The sequence below is a fragment of the Rhinolophus sinicus genome, linkage group LG01 (genome assembly GCF_036562045.2).
Source record: "Rhinolophus sinicus isolate RSC01 linkage group LG01, ASM3656204v1, whole genome shotgun sequence".
Taxonomy (NCBI): domain Eukaryota; kingdom Metazoa; phylum Chordata; class Mammalia; order Chiroptera; family Rhinolophidae; genus Rhinolophus; species Rhinolophus sinicus.
This window is the reverse complement of record NC_133751.1, coordinates 185,979,800-186,006,237: the sequence shown is the minus strand read 5'-3', so window position 1 is coordinate 186,006,237 and position 26,438 is coordinate 185,979,800. Positions and strand designations below refer to the sequence as shown.

The 26,438-nt window shown below is 35.2% G+C and overlaps 1 protein-coding gene across 50 annotated transcripts in view; it reads right to left on the bottom strand.

Moving 5' to 3' along the window:
• MAP2 (microtubule associated protein 2) overlaps positions 1-26,438 on the bottom strand; it is a 261,099-nt gene that overhangs the window by 18,414 nt on the left and 216,247 nt on the right. For 13 of the 50 annotated variants that reach the window (XM_074312293.1, XM_074312259.1, XM_074312340.1 and 10 more), the window contains 9 exons: positions 24,808-25,050; positions 21,987-22,229; positions 16,518-20,261; positions 16,113-16,319; positions 15,808-15,942; positions 12,840-12,901; positions 8,980-9,150; positions 7,877-8,024; positions 3,573-3,913 (listed from right to left, as the gene is read on the bottom strand). In XM_074312293.1, the coding sequence (XP_074168394.1) occupies positions 3,573-3,913; positions 7,877-8,024; positions 8,980-9,150; positions 12,840-12,901; positions 15,808-15,942; positions 16,113-16,319; positions 16,518-20,261; positions 21,987-22,229; positions 24,808-25,050 (5,294 nt within the window). Of the gene's footprint in view, positions 1-3,572; positions 3,914-7,876; positions 8,025-8,979; positions 9,151-12,839; positions 12,902-15,807; positions 15,943-16,112; positions 16,320-16,517; positions 20,262-21,986; positions 22,233-24,807; positions 25,051-26,438 lie in introns of all 50 variants that reach the window. The other 37 variants (XM_074312371.1, XM_074312381.1, XM_074312378.1 and 34 more) reach the window with 24 other exon arrangements.

Sequence of the window (26,438 nt, the reverse complement as noted above, 5' to 3'; positions counted from 1 at the left end):
ATTATTTTCCTACCTTTGTTTAATCAAGAAACTGTATTCTTAAAAAACTAAAACTATTTATTCCAAAGTTGAGATTTAGATTTAATGTAGATTAGGGAGCTAACTACATTGAAATAGTTTCAAATACACTTAATAAGATAGTCTGACCTCTGCCTTGAGTTAAATTAGCCAAGCTCACTATCTACAGTGAATTCAGGATTGCATGTATTCTTTCCAACAGGATGAATTGGTTTTAGCTAAAAAGATTAACTTGATTGCTTTCTGTCAAGCGTCCCTATCTTCAGCTAGTTTATCTATGCCATTAGGCGCTGATTTGCCTTGTGGAACTAAGCCATTGAGCTGAGCCTCTTTGCAAATAGAAAACTGGACAGTAACAGGAAAGATAACAGCTACAAGCACAAAACCTATACATGTGGAAGAGCAATAAATGTTCAAATTGGGGCAAATAATAAAGCTTCCTAACTTGGAAAGTTTTTGAACTCCCAAGACATATATATCTTTTATTATACATTTCCTCTCCCAATTCTTAGTGATGGCACAAACTTTAAAACAACAATAATAAAGTTTTTAAAACTAAATCATTTACATACAATCTAACCATTCAAAATTTTATGACAATAGAGCCTATGCAGATGGATTAAGGTTACATCTACAAATTTACTCTCATCTTCATTAATGAGAAGTATGTGCCTATTTTTCTCCATATGTACAGACCACATATCTATATTGCAAAACATGGCTCCTACAGAAAGTATTGCTATTATCCTGTCCTCTTCAATGACTCTGGGATGGCTATTGTCCATTCACATATCCTAGGATTATCAATTTACTATTGGGAACAACATGCATGTGGCTTCAAGTTCCCCAACAGAGTGCATTTATGAATTCTCCATCAGATACCAAAGGTTTTTAGCATGTCATCTTGATGATTTATAAGAAGTTTTAACACAAAACATTTTGCTAGTCATTCTATAAAGTAGGAACTCTAACAATCCAGTCAAAACCTCCAGTTTAACACGAGGAAAGAAAGAACTCCTCACTGCCTGTACTTGAGAAGATCATATACTGAAAAGACGCTTTTGTGGGGATAGTGTTAAAGTATTGAGTGATACATTTTTCATACAAAGACAGGTCAACTGCAGTGCATTTCAGTTTCCCAATTCATCTCCTCCTGCAATTTAAATGTATTGATACCATCTACGACAAAACAAAGGGCAAATATCTTCCTTCCATCTGTTTCTTATCTTGGTGAGGGTATACTTCTTGCTTTCAACAAAAGTCACTTCATAACTTCACTGTTACAAATTTTTCCCAAGTTATCTGATGCTTAGATAGGATAATTTTGTGGCAGGTTAACACTTCCCTTATTAAACGAGAGATTTTCTTCAAATGACACCATGATTTCAAGGCTATTTTTGTACTTTCTGCAATTTTTTTTTGCTACATGTCTTTATTAGTCCTTAATTTTCATAATCTCTAGGGCAGTTTTAGTTCAGCTCAAAAGAATAGACACCTTTATATCAATTTTATGAATTACCAAGGATAGAAGTCAATTAAACTTAGACATAGAAATATTTGCAACCAGATATTATAAAGAAGCATAAAGACAATAAAAATAAGTTTTCATATTGTTCAGATTGGTTTAACCTCAATGACTCCAGCAAAGTAGGGCTATAACCACAATTTTTGTTTCTACCTTGAGGAGCGCTTTGAATGAAACCATATATTACAGAATTTCTATATCAAACTATATCAATAATGATCCCCTTTTTATTGAATTTTATTTCTGGTTTCAATAAAATATCTTGTAAATAATCTATATTCTCTGTGATTCTAAGAAGAAATAGATACTTTTAAGTATCAATATTTTCCAGAATATAAGCAGTAAACCCCACATTTAATTAAGGAGAATACTAAGATATGGCATATTTATGAAGAGAATTGAATTTAAATATACATAATGTTACTCTATTTTAAGGGGTCTCACCAAAAACTAAATTGACACACTTTTAAATTGGTACTAGATTGATTTTATTCAACTTACTCTTTCAAATTATTTATGTATAAATATAAAAATAATAAGACATTGGGTTATTTCCCAAAGACCCAAAATATTTCCTTCTCTTGGATGTGCAAAATTGATGAATGCAAGAATAATATGAGATTTTTGGAATTATAGGTTCAAATTTGGTAGCATATATATATATGTGTGTGTTTTGCTTAAAAAGTGTACTTGTGGCTCATATTTTTAATAACATCGTTCTACGACAAAGCATCTTTCTATGACTACAGTTTTATAGAATGTTATAGTTGTCCTGAAAAGGGCAAACTGAGTACCCCTTCCCTAACTTCGGTTGATTTTTCTCAACTTCTTTGGCTTTCATGAATAGAATCAAAATGAGACGGCAAAATATTCTGTTGCTAAAGGAAGGAGCAACACTGAGTTTTTCTTCCAATAGTGAGTAGGAGTCCTTGATAGCTTCACTTTTTAGTAAGATCTTTCTTTAAACCTGCCTGAAAATACATTTTCTTGGCAGGAAGGAAGGATACCACAAATCAGTGGCAGAAAATATCAGAGACAAGAAAAAGAGTGGCAGAAAAGAATATTGAGGTTAAAAGGAAAGGCTCTCTCAGGATAGTGAGAGGGCACTGCAAGTTTGCCCATGTACAAAGCAAATTATTACTTTCCTCTTTCTCTCAAGGTTGGTGTTTATCATGTCAATGACAAAAACTGTCAAACTATTCCACGGGTAGATCAATATCTCAAGGGAAACACTAAATGATATTTGTTATTGTCTCCTTCCAGGCTAATTGCTTTGTCTAAACATACAGTGTAAAAACAAGGTCAAGACAGAACTCAAAGCTCCCTGGTTGGAAAAGATGTGAATGTTTGCTCTGGAGCTAGAGTTAAGAGTTAATACACAGAACTTTACTAATAACTCTATTCAATACAATTAATCTTAAATAGGGTTTTAGTCCAGTAACTCTATTAATCAGAACCATATATCACTGTTTATTTATTATCAACATGAATATCTGCCCTTTGCAAGATTTAGGTAATAGCAGCCAGAGAAGAACTTGGTAAACCATGCTGTGGTTTTTAAGTGAACATGGGGAAATGGTAGAAGATATAACAGGAACTCCTTGGCGAAGAAGGAAGGAGATAAAACTGAAATCCCTAAAATATAGTCAGATGAGCTCACAGTCAGGATCTAAAATAGAACACTCAAATTTATATCAGAAATGTAATTTTAATCCACAAGGCAATAGAAATATGTACAAAAAAGTTCTGTTAGGCAATCAAAAGAAAGATTCTCCTATATGGTCAAGTCAATTTTTATCTACTAATAACCAGAAGAAATGCCCATGTTGTGTGATTTTCATTATATTTTATACACTAGCTTTCTCACATAAGGTCCAAACTTTTGGCAATGAATCGTAACCAATAACTCTTTAACATCTCCACCTCCCTTTTATGGGCACAACTGTAAGCTTATAATATGAAGAAGGCATCATAATAATTAGTGGGGTTTTTACACCTGGCAGCAAATAGGTATTCATATGACACTTACCTGTCCCCCTTTCGGCTGGTATTTGATGTTGTCTGTTGATCCGATTTTGGATTTGACATTCTTCAGGTCTGGCAGTGGTTGGTTAATAAGCCGGAGCTGCTTGGGAGTAGCGGGAGATTTTGGAGGAGTACGTATAATGGCGACTTTCTTCTCACTGGGCACCAAGATGGCTGATTTGGGAGTTCCTGGTGTGTGAGGGGTCCTGGGATAGCTAGGGGTTCCAGGAGTGCCTGGTGTGCGTGAAGAGTAGCTTGGTGGGGTGCCAGGAGTGATGGCAGTTGATCCAGGGGTAGTGGGTGTTGAAGTGCCACTTTTTCCTGCTCTGCGAATGGGCTCTGACCCTGCATCAACAAATAAAACAAAGCCAAAACCACAGCATCAGAAAGTGCTCCTCAAGATAGCCTTCTCCCCATAATTGTTAGAACTCACAATACATTAAATTTCTAAAGTGTTTAGAATATTTATGAATTACAACAATGCTCTAAAAGGTGAGAGCACCTTTTTTTTTTTTTTTGGCTCACAACCTGGTGACATTTCTTTGAATATGCACTGCAATCAATGCAAGAGGAAAACTTGGGTTTTCCTGATTTGTTCTTCTTAATTCTTACTATGAATGTGTCAAAAACTATGTTTTACTTCTGTGATCATTAAGGCAAACAGATATGCCTGTATTTGCACAAAAAAGTCTGCACTTAATGTCCTAGGTGGGCTCATATTTACTGAAGATTCTTTGTGTGATATGCAGACCATTCATTCTTCTCTGTAGTAAGTTCATTCTGACACCCAGGTGGACATTTCTCTCCTTAGAAAACCAGGACGTTTTAACAATATATTCACAGTGAATCTTGTACCTGATTGTTTTTGCTCCTCTACTTTCATTATTAGTTAGGTAGTTTAGAGTCAGATTAATATAATAACCCCTCTCTGTCAATTATATAGGATATTGCAAAATGCATTTTTTTATCTCAACTTGACCTTAGCTCATTTTGTCATTTAACCCGTTCCCCTCAATTTTCCTATACTAAATTTCTCCTAAATTATATTTTTAAAATGTTTTTGAATGCAATTTCAAATGCTTTTTTGAAATAATAATGATATAAATAAAAGTATAACACCTTACTAATTTCAAAGCACTTTTGTAAATACCAAACATTTGACAACCAAAACAACACTCACAATAAAGGCAGCTCTAGTTCTCATCCCTAATTTGAAAATGAGGACAATTGAGGCCCATTTACCCAGATGATATTAAATTCTAAACCAGATATGATATGTAGCTTCTTAATATTTGTTGAACTTTTCTTTAACATAAAAACCTTTTCTCTTAGAATAACACATTGATTCTAATCAAAGAATACTTATTTATATCACACATATATTATACAGATTCTTTTACTTTTTTGTACTTTATAGGAAGGGCATGATTTTTATTTTTTACTACTGAGCACGTGTACTTTGTAAAAAGTTAGTGAATTTTATAGAAATATTATAGAGGATAAAAGTATAACTCAATAATTTTAAAACCAATGAAGTGGAAAGGATTTGTCATCTAATGCAAATGATCATCAGTGCAGGGAGTTCTTCCTGACAAGGAGGACAATTAATCTTTGCTTAAATATTTACAAATAGTGAGCTCAAGAAAGCTTCTTAGATAACTGTAATGTACAGACAATGCAAATCTACCCAGTGGTCTAGGTTCAATCTCTGGAGAAACACAAAACAATTTTACTTCCTCTTTTAGTGAACAGTTTTCTCATATCAAGTGAAAGTTGCCCTTGATCTTTTGGTATTGTGTCACAGAAGGGCAAACCATAGGTAAACTCTTCAACTGACAATGTAAAATGGGATGTGAGAAGACTGAAGTGATACATTAGTATGCATTTTTATTGCTTTCCACAAAAAGAGTATTTCAAGACCAGGATGATACAACCACAACCACCTTGGCTTTTTGTAGCTTCTTCACTACAAAGTTTGTTTATGGACCAAGGTTTTGACTTGGGTTGGGTCAGTCACTACGTCCTTCTGAAAAATCTCTTCAGAAACCTTATTTCTTTCTTAAATGGTTTCTCTAAGATTTCATAACCTCTGAATAGCTCAGGTATTTTGGTGAGGGAAAAAGCTCTGTACTATTTGCCACTGTACCTACCACGGCTGCCTTTCATGGGACCTGAACTTAGTATGTCCTCAATTTATCAAAGTGTGCAGAGGTTTTTGTTTGTTTGTTTTTTTGTGTTTTTTTTTTTTTTGGTTTTTTTTTTACTTCATGGAGACTAAGCTTAAGCAATATTCTGGATGTGCATAACAATTTTCACTAAAAGGAAAGAAATATCTATACTTAGAAAACAGCTTTAAGCTTTCGAAAACTGAAGGATGAAAGTTTTGTGTTACATCCGGAGAAAGAAGAAAAATCACTAAAGACACTAAAACAATTTTTTTAAAAAAATTATGACTTATTTTATTAAACTGTGCTTATTTATCTTGTCAAGTCCTCAATGACAATGCTTTTCACTCCTCTTGGGCTAAATGAACTTACTGCATAGCATTGTTTCTTTCAAACCTTTTCAGTAGCTGTACAAAATGTCAGAACATTCTTGTGTGCAGCTAAGAAGATAGGCAAATTGCATCCTCTTCTAATTGTCCCTGTGCCTTTTAGCTAGAGATATTTATTTTAGTAAAGATAAAATGAACCCTATATCCTTAGGTTATCAGAATATCAGCTATGTTCACAGCCAAATAATGCAATGCAACATTTATAAAGCTAAGTAAAGTTAGAAAGTCAAAATAGAATTGACTCAGAACATTAAAAGCCATTTATACACAGATACATTTTACAAGGCAGAGCACAGTGGCTTGAAAATGTGGTTTTATGGAGAAAGTATCATTTTGCTTCCACAGCGAGGTGTGCTTGTAGGAAGCACTTGATGCCTTTGTATTATCTCAACAGAGTTGGGGTCAAGCACAATTTCAACTCCAGATATTTGGAATTAAAGTTTTTTCTCTGGAGAGTACTAACTCTTAAATGCCTTCTTTGCAAGTTTCATGTTAATATTACATTTTTGCTAACGTAAATAAGAGTTTTAGTGATTGCAAAATGTTCCGAGCACGCATTTAAAAAGATGTTAATACTTCACAAAACTAAATGATGTAGAGCACAAGTGCTTTAATGGTAATAAACACTTTCATTGTAGACCAAAAAAACACACAAAAAAAACAATCATTGTTTAAATGTCATGAAAAATAGTCACATTTGAAGTGGATCGTTTATTCAATATTTAAAAAACAAGTGGTGAAATCAACCACAATGTGATAGCAGTAACAATTTCCACCATTTTGTAATGGATTTTAAATGACAGATACTACTCTCCAAGTGCAGTTCTACAAAGCAGTTCTCTAAAACTATTTCTAACAAATAAATGTAGAGAAGACGTTAAGAGGACAGGTTGCGAAGTTATCAGTGGGCTGAAAACCAAATTCAACCATTTATCAGCTGTGCAGCATTGGACAAGTTACACTCTCTAAAAGGTCAGTTTTTTTCCTCAGTAGGTTTGATGAGGTTGTTAATACCTAACCATCAGCATTGTTAATTGAGTGAAAAATGTGTCTTCAGGTTTTAGCATCTACATGTGCTCAATAAATGGTAGATATTATTGTAATATAAATATATTTACAAAAACAACTTGAACCCAAGCTTTACTAGATAGTCTTTGCAGCAACACAACATGTAAGTGGGTAATGATTGGAACATTTTTATATTCTTTACATAAATTGTGATAATTGCCAACCACCTCATGATGGGCCATCAGTCAAAAGAAATTGAAGCTACTGCACAGAACATGCTATGTTTACAGCCTCACTGGAAGACAAATTGAGTAGGATCAAATTGAGAAGGTTTTAATCGTTGACATTCTAGCTATGGATTTTAGGACTTAGAATTCTAAGAAGGGTTAAATTTATATAAATACATATATTTAAAATGCCTGACTATTGGTTTTCTCTATTAAGTACTTCTTTTTCAAATTGCTTTTTACTCTAAACTTGAAAGAAAAGAGAAATATATTCTGAGAAAAATGACTTTGTTTTCATCTTGTTTGATGGATAATAAACCAGTATGTACTCATTTCCTCCATAAATCGTTTTGACTCAGATATTTTGGACCCATCAACAGTCTGGATTTTCTGATTCTTAGGATAAATGTAATCTGTTTTTAAAGCATGTTTTATTTGTAAAGTATAAACACATAAACTCTACTTCACTTAGGGATTTTAAAAAATGATTGAAAAGGAAGCCAGCCAAAAGAAACTTACTAGTGGTCCGCCGTGATGAAGAGGCAATAGAACTGTTGAGAGAGAAGGAATTCTCATCTCTGTCTCCTGATACACCTCTGCGAGGAGGGAGAATGGAGGAGGGTCTCGGCAGAGAAGAGCGCTTTTCTGGGCTCTTGGTTAATCCATCCTGATTGGGGAAAACAAAAGGACATTGGGTTCTTGTAAATCTTTATTGTAATAATACAAATCGATTACATTGCTCTAGCTATTATTCCTCCTGCGCTGCTAGAATTCCTTTCACTATACACTACTGAATTTCATATGCTTCAAGGCATTTCTACTTCAAAACTTAGAAAGAATTCATAGTTGCATAAAGGTTTTATAAAAATATACTATTTTGGAGTTAGTGTTAGTAGTTGATTGTGAAGTTTCAATTCTAAATAACACAGGGAAAATGAATTCACTCATGCAATTTTCAGTAAATTAGTAATTTTACTAAAAAATCTCCATTTGCATGATAATTTATTAATCAGCAAGGACTGGCAGTATGACACCGCAAGCATAATATTCCTAACAATGACCACTGCCACACATTGTGTATGTATGTGACAGGAAATCCAAACACTTTATATCTACTTATAATTTAATTCTTACCACAAAACACCATATGCATTTTATACCTAAGGAAACAGATTTAATCAGTTTACGTAATTTTTTCAAGATCACCATGTTGGTAAGTGGCAGAGATTAGTATTAAATCCTGATGTGTCTGATGCCAAGTCCAAATTGTCTATTACATTATAGGTACTATAATGTGTTATTATTAGATTATACAAGGTTATATATAATATGCTATATGTAATGTTATATTTAATGTGTTTTATTTGTATTTGAAGTTTTATTAAATATCAAATAAATTAATTAATAATGGATGATAAACAAAAAAAGGCATTTTCTATTTTTTTAATGGTTAGAATGTTTATAGCTTTTGAAACTTTTCATTGGCATTTGTTCTTCATAAGGTCTACTGTTTATATGTCAAACCTTTTGGAATTTAAAGTCTTTGTTTTCATACATTTACTGCTATAACCTTTCCCCAAATAATACTCCTTTCTGTGCCTTTGATTACTCTGCTGCCTTACCTTGTTCCCTGATTCTGAGTATGGCAAACGGTCTGTGGAGCCCGCTGAGGTGGGCTGTATTAAAAAATTGTCAGAAAATATAGCCCTTTTTGTCACGCTAGGGTAGGCTGAGCTGCTTCTTGGGGACTTTGTGTTACCCTGTAAGGCAGGAATCTTTGACAAGGTAGAGTTCTAGCCATGAAAGAAAACAAACAAAAGCACAAAATAAACCGAACTATGAAGTAAAAGGAAAATTTTAAAAACGTATAAACACATAACAAATTAAATGTATACTTTTAATAAGAACACATAATAAATGGTTATAATCAGTGATTGAGATGTATATTTATGTGAGAATGAGATTTTCATTGAATACCTCTTTTTGACTTAAGAATACTCGTATATCAGAATATAAATTAAAATATCCTTTATGGGTTCTGTGTATAAAGTCTGATTAATCCATAGGTCTTACGATGATACCATATTGGAAAATATCTCGAGAGTCAGTTAGAATTTTTCCTGTGATAAGCACAGCCCTTAAGATGTATATATAACTGATATCTTGGTCACATTTCAAGAACTTTAGAACAAAGTATATTTAAAATCTAATAATGTAACTTTTTTTAAATTGAGAAAATATATTTTTAGATTATCTACATTGATTTCATCAGAAAATTGCAGAGTTTATATGTAATGAGTTCATTTTATGAATAAAATGCATACTGGGGATGAAGTTATACCACAAAATTCATAACATTTTTATACATAGGCTACAGTTTGTAAGATGTGCTATAAATTCTAAAAACGAAAGTCAGCACTGAAAAGATTGCCCATAAAAATCACAAGACTTAATTTACAGGTGTTGATAATCTCCGGGGAGATTGTCAGCAAGTTTAAGTAAGTGGGTTGGATGTGCATGGCTATTGGAGAAAGCTATGCTCACATGCCACAGTCTCATGGGAGACTCTATTAAAAATTCAGACAAGTATGACAAAGCCAAGGAGATTTTATCTTCAAATAATTAATATGATTTAGCTGCTACAAAAATAGCAGTTGAGGCTGAGATTTTGTATTTTGTTTTAACTTCCTTAGCCACTTTAACAGAAGCATAAGTATTCACATATTGCACAAATCATTTCTTGTTTTACAGACCCAGCACTTTGTGTGGGAAGTATTAACTGGGTCAGCAGAAGACTTTTATTTTTTTTGATTGATGCTATCCACAGAATAGTGAAATAACCAAAGGTGTGACAGAGGCAAGAAAAATGGAGAAATTGGATTGCGTCAAATTATAAAAGACAACTATTAATTCTATGCTAAAAACAAAATAAAACAAATAAACAAACAAAAATCCAAATAAAATGAAGGACTATAGGTCAGATTCACAATAAAGATCAATTGAAAAATCAGATAACTGTTCTGATGGATGTACTATCAGAGATAAATAAAAGTTAATCTTAGGGTTTTAGGAAACTTTGGAAGAGAATGAGGATACAAAGAAGAAAAAAAGAATGTTAAATGAGAAAAAGTTAGAAAGAATGGTGGTCTAATCTTCAGAAAGACAAGAAGGGCATTTACAAGGAAAAAAGTTAGTTTTGTGTGAGAGAATGTATATGGTTACTGTCGTAAGTGTAAGCATTGAATGTCGATTCCTGTTGAGTTAGTCAAAGACCAAGGGACTTGAAAATGTTCTAAAGGTTTTTCATACAACGTACATTTGAATTCTGTCCTAAAGGGGGAAAGCTCAAATATACTTTCCACATCTGCTCCTAAAGGTTTCCACCTTTCAAATAATAATAACAACAATAACAATCATCATTGTTCATTGAAAAAATACTATGTTACGCATTATACACTGTACTATTTTATAAAATTACTACACTTAATGTTCACAACTTATGATACAGGAATTCTTACTGCTCCCCTTATTTTTGGAAAATTAAGACACAGGAGGAAAAATATAGTTAATAAGATTTGGGCCTGGTCTGTTTTATAACCCTGCTCTTAAAACACCACAGCTCACTAGTTCTTCATCAGAAACAGATAGTAAAGAGATACAAATCTTGAAATCACAGTATTTTCAAAATAAAGACTAATATTTACTAAAACAATAAATGGATTTTATTGCTTGCCATATATTCAAGAACATATCTGTAAATATTTATAAAATTAAATATATATATACACATATATGTTTTTATCAACGTAAGGCCCCTTGGGTTCAAGATGATATAGAAGGTCTGGTTGTTATTGGAAGTGAATTCCTATTTTTCACAATAAATAAAAAGTGGAAGTTTAAAATCTTACTAGTTTTTTTAAAAGCTAAGCAAAGAATTGTGATTTACCTAACATATATGAAGGCTAAGACCTAGAACATTGTGATATGCTACTAATTAACATCATTCAAATTATTTGTTGTTATTTTTGGATTTCATTAATAGTCTTTTGATTTTTTTTCCTTCAATAAGGAGAAAAATACTTCATGTTGGCTTTGGTCTTTTGAAAGTTTAAAAAATACGGTTAATAATATAAAACATAAAATTCATAAAAGAAGAAATATAAAAGATTTATAAACATATGAAGAAGTTAAATATTATTTTGTTATTATTATTTTTTTTGTAGGCCACATGCTGAATTTTTTGTTTGTTTGTTTGTTTATGGTATTGTCAGAATTTATTTTTATTTTCGCTGTTCTAATAGCTGTGTATGGATATTTCATCATGTTTTCTTTTTTTAATTAAATTTATTGGTGGTGACACTGTTTAGTAAAATTATATAGGTTTCAAGTGTACAATTCTATAACACATCATCTATATTGCACTGTGTGCTCACCAGGCAGAGTCATATTGGTTACCAGAGGGTAAGGGGGGATGGAGGGTGGTAGAAGAGTATAAAGGGGGTCAAATACATTATGATGGAAGTTAAATATTACTAATAAAACCAAATTAGAACAATAAGATATTTCAACTTATTTGGTCAATGTAGAAAAAGTCTAGAAATACCTAGTAACAATAATAAACATGGGCACTCTCATGCAGAGCAGGAGGACATAAAAGTCAGTAGAATCTTAGTGGAGGACAATTTGACAATATGTAGCAAAAACTTTAATACAGACTGCCTCCTTAAAACAATAATTACACTACTTAGTAAATTATCCTAAAGAAATATATTGCTAAAATAACAACCAATAGTTTGAATGTGAAACAATAGGGAATTGATTAAGCATATCACTGTAAATAAGTAAAATGCAATGTTATGTAGTCATTAAAATGATGTACAAGAATGTTTAATTACATGGAAATCTGTTTACTGTTTAATTAAATAACTGATACAGTGTTTCCATTTTCGTTATTAAACCGATAAATGTATAGAAAAAAATATTTTACATCAAAATGGTAACTGTAGTTATTTTTAGATAAGGGGATTATGTATGTTTTTACTTATTTTTGCTCATCCACATTTCATATTCTTATTTCGTAAAAACAAATATGTACTATGAAATATAGTTTTTATGTTGATTATAATGGTTAATCTTGAATCTATGAAAAATAAATAATTGGGCTCCCCCACTTTTGCCAGATCATCATGCTATTTCACACGTTTTTTTTGTTTGTTTGTTTGTTTTTACACGTTTTGTTTTAATGCTAAAGAGGCAGCCTTAATCCCAGATCAGCTCTCACCAACTCCCATCACATGTCATTCCACAGTACATTAAGACACAGCCAGATGCCACCAAGACTCATTCTGGGTGAGTGAATGATTTAAAATTACATGTAAGAGTAAACAGCTAACGTCTAAATTATACCGAAAGTTATTAAACGCTGCCACTAATACAAAAGAGAACTTCAAATGCAGAACAAGGAAAAAATTATTTTACTCACAGAGACTTTGTCCTTTGCCTGTTTAAACACACTGGGAGCATGAGTTGATTCACCACCTGCTGCTATGGAAAAGAGAAGACACAAACAACCCCAAACTTAGCGGCTAAAAACCACATAAATGTATTTTTCAATACCCTTTGGATATTCAGTTGTGTCAACGGATTAATGCAAAGCAAAATTTTGCTTATATTTAAACTCAAATTCAGTAAGTGAAGAAACCTGAATACCAACATTATGGCATGTGGCTCCCATTACAGTGTGTGCCAACGAATATAATAACCCAGTGTTTACCAAAGCACAGGTACGCACACCAAATACTTGTCTATTGGTTACCAATGTACTTTTAAATTGCTATTACACGAGGATAGATCCTTTAGAATGGAAGTCACAGAATAGTTCTCTGAATGCTGTGGAGTCAAAGGAAAGGGGCCTGACTGTTTCTTGGATTGACCTGATACAAAAGGCAGTTCACCGAGATTCCCAAACCCTCTTTTTGTAGCCATTCACATACCTACACATATTTCTGCATTTTATATTCCAAACTGTCTTAGTCAGCCAACCCCATTCCCTCTGAAACCCTTTCTTTCACAACGTGAATGACACATTTGTTTGATGTGAAACGCACCACATGAGAAGTGAAGGGAAAAAAAATAGCTTGTCAAAGAGAAAACAGGAAAGGAATTTTAAATTCAGCAATATAGAACATGTTCTACACATGCACTTACTGTATGACATTATTACCACATCTGTTACTGTTGTTTCTCTTGCTGCTATTTTATACTTCTGCTTCAATTTTAAACTCCATTATCTCTAGCATATTTTCTGTTGATGACTTACCTGACTTGACTTAAATATCTGTCATCGATTTCCTCTGTGTTGTGGAAAACTGTCTGTATTTAAAAGCTGTGCTTAGAAAACAAAAGACACAAGCTTGTTTGTTTACTCCCTCCTTAATTTTGTTTCACAAGAGAGAAGAATTCAGGGGAAAAAAATGCTTATCCTTATAAGCACTTCGAATGAGTTTCAAAAAGGTTTCTTAAGCCATCTGCAGCTCTAGCACAAAAATAATAACTGTCTACAATATGCTACATGCTATTTAGGAGTGGTTAGTAAGATTATTCACAGATTCTGGAACTGATTTTTTCTTTTTTAAAAAAAAAAGCAGAGCAAATGATGCTTCCTTACTATTTCTATAAGATATCTCAAATTTCTGTGATACATATAGTTTGCTTCAAGCCAATGACACCATGTTTGTATATGCTTTCTGCTTCAGTATCTTAATATTTGAAGAGAATAAGGGAAGATCCCAAATAGTCCAAAGATCTTACATTTTCTTTTATGAATAAATTAAAACAACAATTTAACTCTCTGTGAGGTAAACTGAATCTGACATGCAGGTACTTCAAACCATTTGACATTATCTCTGAAATTCTACAATCCTGATATATACTTTCATTATTTTAGGTAGGATATAGGATATTTTTATGCCCAAACCAAGAGATTTTTACCTGCCCAAGCATTTGTCTAACTAGAAGAAAAATCCCAAGTTTAATAAAAGTGAACTAAGTAAGAGGTGATACCAGATTTAGAGATGTCATGTTAATTCTTAACTGTTAACTTAGAGAAACTGCTCATTCAGAGCCTTTATCATCAAGGTTTGTGTATAATTATAAGCCTTCCATTTTCAAATACTGCCTTAAAGACTAGATCTTGAAGGAAAGCAAATGAAATGATCCTTACGTGAAGAACAAAAATACGAAACACTTGGGATTTTCTGTGGCTATCATAAAATCATTAATTACCTTGATTTTCCTTTTCTTATAAAGGTTAATGCTGCTCTTGACATTTAAAACCTCCTGAATATTTATAAAAAGGCACTTCTAATGTTTAATGGGAAGGAAATATTCCTTTCTGATTTAGCAATCTGATATCTTATTTTGTAGCCTGCAAGAATGCCCCTTAATAAATGCTAAAATAAGATATATTGTAAATTAAGATTATCCTACTATAATTGTACATTTAAATAAATAGTCAGCACTGAAATTTAGGAATAGATTTTGCATCATAGATACCTGTATGGTTTTTATAGGATTTGTAACATGTTTCACTCCTTCATTCCGTCACTTTTTCCAACAGCAGAAAACAAGTATATTTGAAGAAGACAAAAAATAAATAAAATAAGGTAGTAAAATAGGAATAGACCTAAGTTCTAAGAAATTTGGGGGGAAATAGTTTTTATCTTCGAAGTTTGAACACTGAATAATATAGGAAAATTTAGGAGTTTGGAGGCAACCCATTTAAGGAAATCCCAATAACGAAATGTCAGCTATGAGATGTAGCACAGTAGATTGAAAACCTTCATAATTTTGGATATGGGAAATAAAATCCAAAGGATTTCCAGACAATATCTTTTCCTTTTTTTTCCTTTTTTCCTTTTGTGTTCCAAAGCAATTTTGCAACCACTATTTAACCCCCGATTTGCTTTTCATTTTCAATCTCAAAGTCACTATGCATTCTTGGTGGTTTTCAGGAAGTTCATCAACATCAGTAACAGATCTGGCAGTAACAATATAGAAACTAGGACAAATATGTATGGCTTTAAGCATGAGGGAGAAAAATAAACAAAACAATGAGAGTGCATACCACAGTATAGTCATCGCCATCGTCTAACCAAACACACAGAATGAAAATAGGAATCCCCAGACGGTGACACTAGAGAACAATGCCAAGATACAATCACTGTTAAGTCTGAGCATGACAAAGAAACAAAGATGATCATGACCTCTTTTGCAGGAAGGGGGAAAAATAATAATGATACAAGACACTTAATAGCGAAATTGTTCATGACGGCTGAGATTCTTGAAAGAAAAACAAATGAAGAAGCTGCTACCGTAATGAGATTAAAAAAACAACAACAACAAAAAACATGTCTATGTTTGCCAGCCACATTGCAGAATTGAACAGTCACCTGTCGTTTTCCGCTTAACACAGGAGAGATGAGTTGGTCTAGTATATTTGATAGCAGGTTTTAAAATGAATTTCCTGGAAGGAGAGTGGGCCTGAACTTCTGTTTTTTTAGCAAGTTCAGCCTTCTTATAAACTGCTATGAATAAGAAAACACAAAAAGCATACCATCAGGAAAAAATAAACACTTGGAGGAAAACCAAACAAAATTTCATAAATAGTTACCATGGCTATGCAGTTCTTTTTCTACAAAAGAGTAATAATGAATTACTTCAAATACATTTTTAAAGAAGTGATTGTTAAATGAACCTTTTTTCCTTCTCACTTCATCTCTGGAGACTGTGCTAGGTTCCTTTTTAGCTATTTTTCTTTCAGGAGTGGAAATTCTGCCTCTCCCGGTTTTAAAAGGCTTTTCTTTTCTATGTTTCTCAAGAGATGGTCTCCGAGCTTCCTTTTCAGCTTTCTCGTCTTTAGGAATAGTTTCTAACTGCTCTGTCATGATGCTCCTATCATCATCTGCGGATCAAAGCACATCATGACAAGAACAACAACAAAAACATTAGTAAGAAATGTACAAAATCCTTCATCTTTTTAACAAAATGCAAAATAAAGAGATAAAGGGATTTTTAAAAATGTTTAAAATGAAAAAAAAAAAATCCATTAGGTTATCGAATTGTATTTGGGAGCAGAAAATTAAAAAAAAAAAATGCACACCTTGAGTATCCACCCAGAGGCTGTCAGCATCCATGATGGAGTCATCAATGGTGGTCTCGTCTTTGTAATCGTCATAGGTTTCTGCCTTGTATTCTGAGAGCCCAACCTCTTCTCTCTCAGGGGAAGCCGGAGCCTCTGGGGAGCCATCCTTGGGTTCTGCCTGGGCTTCAGCTGCTTCTTCTATTTTGAGCTGTTCCTCACCAGGAGGGGACAGTCTCCTTTCCACCTCAGGCTGCTCTATGGCTGCGAAACGCACGCTGTGGGAACCCGACTCCCCTTCATCCGTTGTGGTTTGCACTACGGTGATGAAATCATCCTCAATAGTCACAACAGACTCAATCACTCCTTTGTGTTCACCTGGGCAGGTCTCCCCCGATTCTCCCCTGATACCTGAGACACCCAGGTCAGTAATCTGAAGGGTGTCTGAGCGAAAAAGCAGTTTATCGTATTCTCCTCGGGCTTCTATCTCTTCTTCCTCACTCTGAGCTTCTGCTGGTTCAGCCACAATGCCTTCAAGCGATGGCTCTGTAGCCTCAGAGGGTGTGATAGAGATACCAGGGGTCTCTTTGCTTTCTTCTTTTGGCAGCTGAATAAATTCCATCTGGACATCTGCTCTCTCATCTGGGGCTAAATCAGCCTCTGAAACAGCAGGTGCACAAGGTATTTCCACTGACAATTTGATGGCAATCTCGTCTTGAATTAGAGAAGCTTCTGGGGATGTTTCCTTCTTGCCCTCATCAGGCTTCAGGGACTCCATGGTCAGGCTTTCATGTTCACCACTGGACTCGTACGACTCTTCTTTGTCTACAGCTTCCTGGTGCACCAAGTCAGGCTTGGCCACCTTCTCCTTGATTTCTGCAGTGTCACTGACTCTGGTGCCTTCTTTCATGTGGCCAGACTCAACACCCATAAACATATCTGCATCCTGAGGTGCTGCGGATGAGGGAGTGAGAGCCTGTGTAGCTTCGAGTTTAAGCTCTGTTGCTTGTCCAGCATTTATGTTTAACCCCGAGGCCATTTGTCCAAAGTCACTGACTTTAATATCTAACTGACCTTGGTTAGCTTTCTTTGCACTGAAATCCAGTTCTGGGTGAGTTTCCTTGGATGGTTCTACCTCAGCTACCTCTGGCACTGAACTAAGACTTTTCTCTGCTTTCTCAGCCATGAGAAGTGATGCATCCTTTGACACTGTCAGTTCTTTGGCCAAAGCATGCTCGTAGGTTACTCCTAATCCAAATGTTTCAATGTTATCTTCTGTTTCCTTGGAATGTTCTTTTGAATCAGCATGTTCTTCACTCTTTTCTAGTACGGTATCCAGCTTCTCATTAGCTTTCCTCTCCTGATCAAACTCCCTACTCAGTCCTGGTTTGTCACCAGAGACATGTGGGGACACTTCTTTCTCAGCACTGAACTCATCTTTGACTCTTCCAGCAGCTGCCAGTTTTACTTCAATCAATGAAAGGTCTGTGGCCAAATCTCTTCGCACTTTATCATCAGTGCCTTCATGAAAGGAACCACTCTCTCCTGATAAGTTCTCACTGTCTTGAACAGGTGATGGAAGTGGGACTGTGTATTTATTGAACACACAGTAGCCCAGGTCTTCAATCTGACTGTCTGTTTTTACGATGATGTGATTTTCATCTGCGACAGGGGGCAAGCCAGTACTCCTCTCCTCAACCACAGTCTCTGATGGGACTGATTTCCGCCTGGCTGCCTCCTCTGCACTCACAGAAGCTAGTCTTGACCTTGTTCCTGCCAGATCTAGCATTTCAGGCAGGTCAGGGGCCATGACAGTACCGTTTTTGTAATAATCTTTGGCTAGGAAAGGCGACTCACACAATGTTTCAACTTGAGTGCTTGGCTCTCCAGTAGCTTTTTCTCCCTCTATCTGTTCTTCTTCCTCTTTACTTTCTATTGGGAAGCAAGGGGCTTTCTCCAGTGCAGGTGTAGTGGCTGGAAGGTAATCATCCCCTTCGTCCATACTTCCACTAGTGTTGGTCAGAATATCAGAAGCCAATGGAGAGAGATCATGCCCCCGACCAAAGTTAAATCCAAGGGCTATGGAATCCAGGCAAGACATGGGCAAATTGATTGACATGCTCCTTTGTTCTATTGCAGACCTGCCACCAAGTCCTAAACTCCTGCTTAGTGTCAAATCATCCTTATTCTTACTGTGGAGATCCCTTTTCTCTCCATACACTTTTGGATCAATAGTGAACATTCTTTCTTGAGGAGAACTAGGTTCTTCAGGTAAATCAGATGGATAACTCTTTGCAAAAGTGCTATACCCTGCTTCTTGGGCTGCAGCATTGGGCTGGGGTTCTTTACCTGCCTGAAGTGTCTTGTCGCCATTTTTATACATGGGAGATACAGTATCAAAAGACACTTGGGCATTTTCTCTTGTGTCACTCAGTTCATAGTAATCACTGCCTGGCTGAATGCTTTTTGTCACTTCTTCTTTCAAGGCAGATGTTTCAAAGTACTTGGACATGCCTGATTTATCTTCGTAAAATGGCATGTTAAGCTCAGCACATGTTGCAGCCCCAACTCCTTCAACTTTATTATCTTTGTCAGCAACTTTTTCTTCAAAAAGGTCCTCAATTGCACTCTTTTCACTTAGTGCGGCTGGTTCCTTCCTGACGTTCTCCAGTGTCGTAGAGGCCATGGCTGTGTTTGTAACTGTTTGCTCCAGACTTACAGGGAATGACTCCTGTTTTGATGCATTCGTGGTAGGCTCTTGGCCTTTTTGTTCTTCTTCTGAGAAAGTGTGCTTTATGGAGGGTTGAATTACATCGGTTTCTTTACCGGTTAATTTTGGGAGTTCACTCTCTTTTGGCATGGTTTCCTTGTCAGAACTAGTTGTTTTTTCTTCAAGCTTTAGCTGAGGTTCCTTCTCAGTAAGTGTAGATTCCTGTCCACTAAGGGTGGACGTCTCTTTTTTCTGCACACTCTCTTGCTTCATTGCTCCTTTTTCCTCTCCTAAAACTTTCTCTGGGACACATTCTTCCACAATCGGAATGTGGGCAACATTAGGTGAAATCGTTGCCTCTGAGGCTGGTGCATCTGCCATTTTGTCAGGTTTATCCTTATAGGGCTCTTCAACTTTAGCAACGTCTTTGGCAGTCACTAGGCCACTGGTTTCTTCTAGAGATTTTTTATTACTTAGTTGTAATAGGGCAGCAGCAAAGGGTGATACTTCTCCAACTACTTCATTCTTCATGACATCTAAAGGAAGAGTGAAGCTTCCACCCTGAAAGGGACTTGGCATGGGAGAATCAAATTGTTTCCCTTCCCATTTTGGGATATCCTCAAGTACGTCTTTTTTCTTCATGGGTGTTAGGGGGCCAGGAGATATTGGAGCAACTAAACCCCACTCATCATTTTTTGCTTCCATTGGCATTTCGATGAACCAGTTCTTTTGATCTTTTGGAGCTGGGGTTTCTGCAGGGAGACCAATACCAGGTACTACTAGGCTTGGTTCTGTCTTCTGTTTCGTGTCTTCTAGGCCGGAACCAAGAGTGTGCCCAAATAGAGTGAGTGGTGCTCTTTCTTCTTCTGCGCCTTGCATGTCCTTTTTATCAGGGGAACTTTTAATTGTCTCAGGCTGAGAAACTAAGGCAGCATGTTTAAGGTCTTCACCAGGCTTTATCTGTTTCTCTGACTCCTTCTTGTCTAATGGCTCAGCTAAAGAGGGAGTCAATTCCTGTTGATCATGGAACTCCATCTTCGAGGCTGTAAGTAAACCTGAAGTAATTGGGTTGATTTTTAAACAAATAATAGGCAAGTGCTTTCAGGCAGTAAGCTTAAAATTATATTTAGAAATGACAAATGAATGGTAGGGTAAAAAGAAAAATTATGGAACATGCAAGCATGCTACCCATTTAAAAATATGAAAATGTCAGGATTGAGATATATTTGTACTATTGCTAAAATGAACTCCCATTGTGAATTAATGCATAGAGGATTTGTAGTAAGAGCATATTTTGAATATTTTTTCTTTTGTTTGTTTGTTTGGTCTCTCCTAAACAGTATGTGATATATATTGTAATAGAAAAAAATTTCCATATGCCTTTTACAGATAAAAATTACGAGTTAAAGAATATTGAATAAGTAGCTAATAATAGGGTACAAAGAATATATATAAACTAAAAATGAAACAAGATTGATATCTACTAAACTTTTTCATCTATTTTCTCATTTAAAAGTGAATTGGTAGGTCATGGGCAGAAGGCCAATTAATTTATAATAAGCATTAATAGCTTCAATTAGCTTGATCAACAAATACCAGCACTAATATGGGGGGCACTGAAAGGTTACTGACAATTTTTTAGAAGTCATTGAGATTAAATTTCAGGAATATAAATAAATATTTGCTATTGACTTTATATGATAAGGTCTAAGAACTGACAAGTCAATTTCCACCACATATTCAAAATTCTTAATTTGTAATCATTGCTTAGTCTGTATGACATATAAGAAAATCTGAATTATACCATTAATACTGGGAAGTCATGTGAGTAACAAAATTTAAAGAGAGTCAACTATTAAAATATCTTTCTCTCCTTGGTCATGACTTCATTCCCTGGAGCACAACCAAATGGTGGAGGATTCACCATTATTGGCTTTAGGGAGGCTTCACAGAAATTAAATGACTCTTTTTTTTTTTTATTTGTTCACCAATCAAAAAGGCTTCAGAGTCTCACTTGTGTTTTAAGGGTAATGGTATTTTATTGTGGTCATTAGACCTAAATGTAATTCTCTAGAAAATATTTGGGGAAAAATAAAATTTAATTATCTGTCGAGAGCAAGTGTATGGATCATCATTACCTTATATACTTGTGTGTCCTGTTGTAACAATAGAAAAGAAATACTTCATGAACTTCTAAGAAAGATTAGATGAATAAAAACTCAAGAGAGATGGGGATGATCAAATGGATTGGTTGGCTGCCATGGAGAGGAAATGACATGAGAAGCATCAGCAGGAGCTTTTAAGGTAACCAAACCAGTATTCATTGAAGCATAAAACATATAGCGTATTGCGGTTGCAAACAAAAAGGATTCTACCATTTAAGCCCCTTTGTGCCCAAATCCAACTCTACAGTTTGAAATAAAAGCATATGAATTGCTGTCCCCAAAATAAAAACAAAAATAAAAATACACATGTATTAGCAATGTGACTGGCAAACATTTGAGATGGGTGGGGGTAGCTCACATAGCATCATCAGCCTGGCTGCAAAGCGTATTGTATCATGGCAAAGTAAAACAAAGAATCAGCTGCAGCCTGGGAAAACCAAGCTGCCACACAGCACCTGTGCAAGCCACACTCTGTTCATTGAGCCTAAAACAGTGGTCTTAGGATCATGACAAGACCCAGCAATGGCACAGCATTGGGAAGGCATCAGTCAGGTTGGTAAGCTGCTGGAGAGATCATTTGCAACAAAATGCATGCAAATCCTAAGAAAGACACACCTTCCCTGGCAGAGGAAGGGGTTTTTACTTCTGCAGACACCTCGGTGACCTCTTTTACACTTTTCTCCTGCGGGGCCCCTGCTGGGGCACTGTCTTCGGGTACTACTTGGACCTCCGCACTAGACTCCTCTTGGCCCTCACTGGGGCCCTTAGGTTGGTCTGAGGCCTTGGCAGCCCCACACTCTTTCTCAGGAAGAGTGACAGGTTTCTCTTCCTCAGCCATTGGACCCTCTAGCGTTTCTTCTTCTTAGGGATGAAAAAGATGTTGACATCATGACCACAGAACAATGCACAAAAACAACAGAAATATTATTCAAGGAACACTTTCAGCTCCATGATATTGACCTCACAAGAACCTCTTTCACCATTTGGATGAGCAAATTAATATTCTAATGCAATGTACATTCGTTAGTGCTTGGAAAATTACGTAAAATCTGCTAATAATGATGCCTTTTAAAATCTCATTAAAAGGCTGTTTTAAAATTTGAGAGCTGAAAGGGTTTTATTGCTCTATTACCACTTAGTGGAAATGGCAGTAAGTTGCACACATGTGGAAAGCTGGCTGGAAGCAAGAGATGGTGCTGCCGGATAACAGATGGTTGCGAAAAGATAGATGCATTGATGTACTGAAAAAAACTTTTGAATTTGTTAGACATGTGCTGTTTTCTCCAATGCAAGAAGTCCCCACATATGAATTTCTGATTACTTTATTTAAAACATGCAGACTTCACTAAAGAACTCTGGGATTTAAAAAATCTTAGCCTCAAAATAAAATCCAATCAATTACCTTTACAATTTTATCATGAAGTCCATCAAAACTATTTAAAATAGCATTTATTTAGTATTTCAAAGGTGATACCTAATTCATTTTACTTTCACTGAATTATAGGACATGAGAGAATATATAAACTTTTGAAGCTTTCAAGGAGTAAATAAAATATTTTGAAAAACAAGTTTCAGGTAAAATTTCAACCTATTTAGAAAAGTCTACCTCTGGAACACAACTATTATATTACTAAAACCTCTGAAATATGGGTACTATAGTTCATCTAGGATTCTCCTTGACACTGACTAAGAAAGAAAATGTGCATATTATCTATAAAGTCTCATTTATGCAATTCAAAACAAACCACCAAGGAAAAATAACAGAGTGGCAACTAAACTGCCAAAATATCCCTGCAAAAGATATATATCACATGCAAAAAATGTTAACAATTAAAATGTAAAAAAAAAAAACTTGTGAAGGCCATGAATTATCTTGTTCATTTGTTTCTCATTTACACTTCAAATGCCAGTAAAATAAATCTGATTTTATTACTTAAGAAACTAGAGGGAATATAAACTATCTTATAGCCCTGCAAAGGGAAGATTCTTATAAAATTCCTGTGAAAAATTGTACATTGTTTAAATGGCCTTGTGAGAAAGACTACAGATAAAAAGAAAAGGATTTTTTTTTTTGAGAATATTAAAACGCTTGGGGATGGTGAGGCGCAAGAGAACTACTTCGTCTATTTCCTCACATTAGCACTCAGACACTTTCATTTTTGTAATTTAGTTATGTAAGTAACATTTTTAAAATGCTGATTCTAATTTATAAGGCAATTTTTATAATGCCATAGAATTAGATTTTGATTACAGCTAAGAGACTTTTAATATAGCTGCTTTATTAATGTCACCTTATTGGATGAAGTCTAATCAAGTGAATTTACATGTTTTCCAAATCCATGTCACTTTTCAGTCTTCCATTTTCTCATTTTGTATAAATCATGTTTATTTCCACTATACCTGTTCCTTATTCAAAATTTCACATTTTTCTTAATTGTTTCAAGCTCACACTGCTGCACTCAATATAGGTTATATTTCTCTATCTTAGTGTGAGTCATTGGTGCTCTTTGTTTTCCAAAAGACCCGGAAAGAAGTTGATTATCATGAACATAGTGGGTGAGGTTTATCTCCATTGCCTTGGAACTATCTAACCTTACAATAAGTACTGTCCCATATAAAATAAACTCTTAAGTAAGTTATGTTTGCCTATTGAAAATAATCTCTTCATCTAAGCAAAAAATTGTTTAGCTCCAATTTTTTTTTTTCTTTTCAAAACTACCTAGTTAGAGTGAGATAAATTGCAGCCCACCACTCACTTCTTTGATCCTCACTGTAGCCAATTATACCTTAGGGTCTCCCATCATTAAAAGTCTGGAATGATGTTAGCCCCGTTCTACTAATGTGGGCCCAGATTTAGTCACCTGGAGGAACCTCTGGAGTGTCTGTGAACAATTAAATGATTTGGAGAAGTACATTTATTCTGCCTTAAACTGATTCTTCAATTTTTCTCTTTTAAAGACCTATCATATTAACATAGCACTGAAAAGAAGGTGAATTCTACTTATGTCTGGCCCTAGGGATATATATATCCAAGGAAGAAGAAATGACATTCAGGGTCATCTTCTTTGGTTTGGGTAAGATAATTTATTCTTCCGCAACTGATTAATTTGCAGGGAGCAGAAAGGAATCGTACTTTGATTAAACTTTTTTTGCTTCTTCCCCCTTCACACATCCTCCCCACTTTTGTTTTGCTTTCTTTTCAGAAGTAACTATACAGAAAAAGGAAGTTCTCAACGTGTTTCAACTAAGGCTTCTTTATTATATAAACTGCTAAGGCATTTGGATGGATATAAGCTAGATAGGGACTCCATTTTCATATGGAAAAAACAGGCTGCTGTCCCTCTCACCCCATACATGAAGGTACACTTAGTATGATGCATGTGGTCCAAGCCGCAGGCTGGGGAGGAGGAGCAAAAGGGGACCATGCTTGGTTCACCTTTGTCCTGGCCTAAGTGGGCCTCTGCACTCTGTGCTGGGACACTGGGGAGCACATTACAGGTAGTCCATTGTGAGCGGAACAAAGGATGCTCATAATACTCCTCATCGGAATTGGAAGGGTCATCATCAGGCACAGACACCGAGATGGAGGGGGCTAGGAGTCTACGCCTCTCCCCGCTGGTGGCCGTTTCGTGGCTGGGGAACCTGTGTAGAGGACCCACTTGATCCTCAGCCCCTTCATCTACAAACAGACACACAGGAAGAAATTGCAGGGAGAACTGGACAAGACAGACACAAGATCAGACAGAGGAGACAACACCTGCACGAGGACACAGAGGGCCACAGAAGAAGTACAGCAGGATGCAGCATTAGCAAGACCAAGCTGATGAAGGATGGGAGACAGTGCATGTTTCATGCTTCAGTAGCCACTGACTTGAAACTATCCCTTAAGTAACCTTGCCATCGATCTAAATGAATCAAACTACCCATTCCCCTCCAACAAGTTAGAATAATCACGGGAACACTGGCATAGAAACAAAGCATTACAAAACAAATGCATTATTTGGAAGAAATTCAAGTAGATTAATTCTTCTCATGCTTATATCAATATATTTATAAGTTAAAAAAAAACAAAAACAAGAAAGCTGTTAAGATCTGATATCTGTATGATTATGGGGGAAAATAGCCCGGTTGGAAGCAGAGCCTTAATTATCTAGGATGCTCACATAGTTAGCGTTATGGTTAACTGAATTTTTAGTTAACAACTTTAACCAGAAAGTAATGTTTAATTTCAATCTTAAGAAAAATCTACAATGCATTATTTTTCTTTCCTACCTTGCTAAGAAACACACAGTCAGCATAGCTCTCTTTGGAGGCTAACTCTTAGGCTAGGGACATCCTTTTAAACAGTGGTTCTTATTTGCATGAAACTGAAAGTATATGGTTTTAAGAACGTCCCTAGTAATATAAAATTGTTTCTTTCTGTTTTGCTTCCCTTCTCAGAGCTCATGTAGCTGACAATTTCTACCTAGTTGACTTAGGATTCATCAAGACTTTATGCAGTTTCATTTACTGACTCTTGGCTGTTTTTGTATTTCAACCCCCTCATTACATATTTCTCACTGAAATGCTAAAGGAACTGCTCTCATTTCTGTCCTTTCCTGTGTCTTGGCTTAGAAATCAGCATTATTTAAATACATTTCCTTAGATCCACAATGGTAGATCAGTCTGCTTCCCATTTGGATGCTTGTATATTTGAATGAATTTCAAGGATGATGACAACGAACAATATTTGGCTTCTGATATGGTACAGACATTACCTCTCAGGCCTATGTGTCAGATTACTAAGTTTGCAAGTCTTATATATAGAGAGAATACTTATATAGAGAATAATTTTATTTACTTATATAGAGAATAATTTTAAAATTTCATAATTCCCAATAAGAATGTCTGTATAGTTTTTATTCCTTTCAAAGTTTAAGCAGACAGAATTATCACATTTATTTGAAAATGCACTATATTTTAAGGCAGTAACTTATTTTCAGCAACCAAGGGCTGACAACTAGAAATCAGTCTAAAATCATAAGAATACTAAAATAACACTTGGTAGAAAGAATACTTTTAACCTTT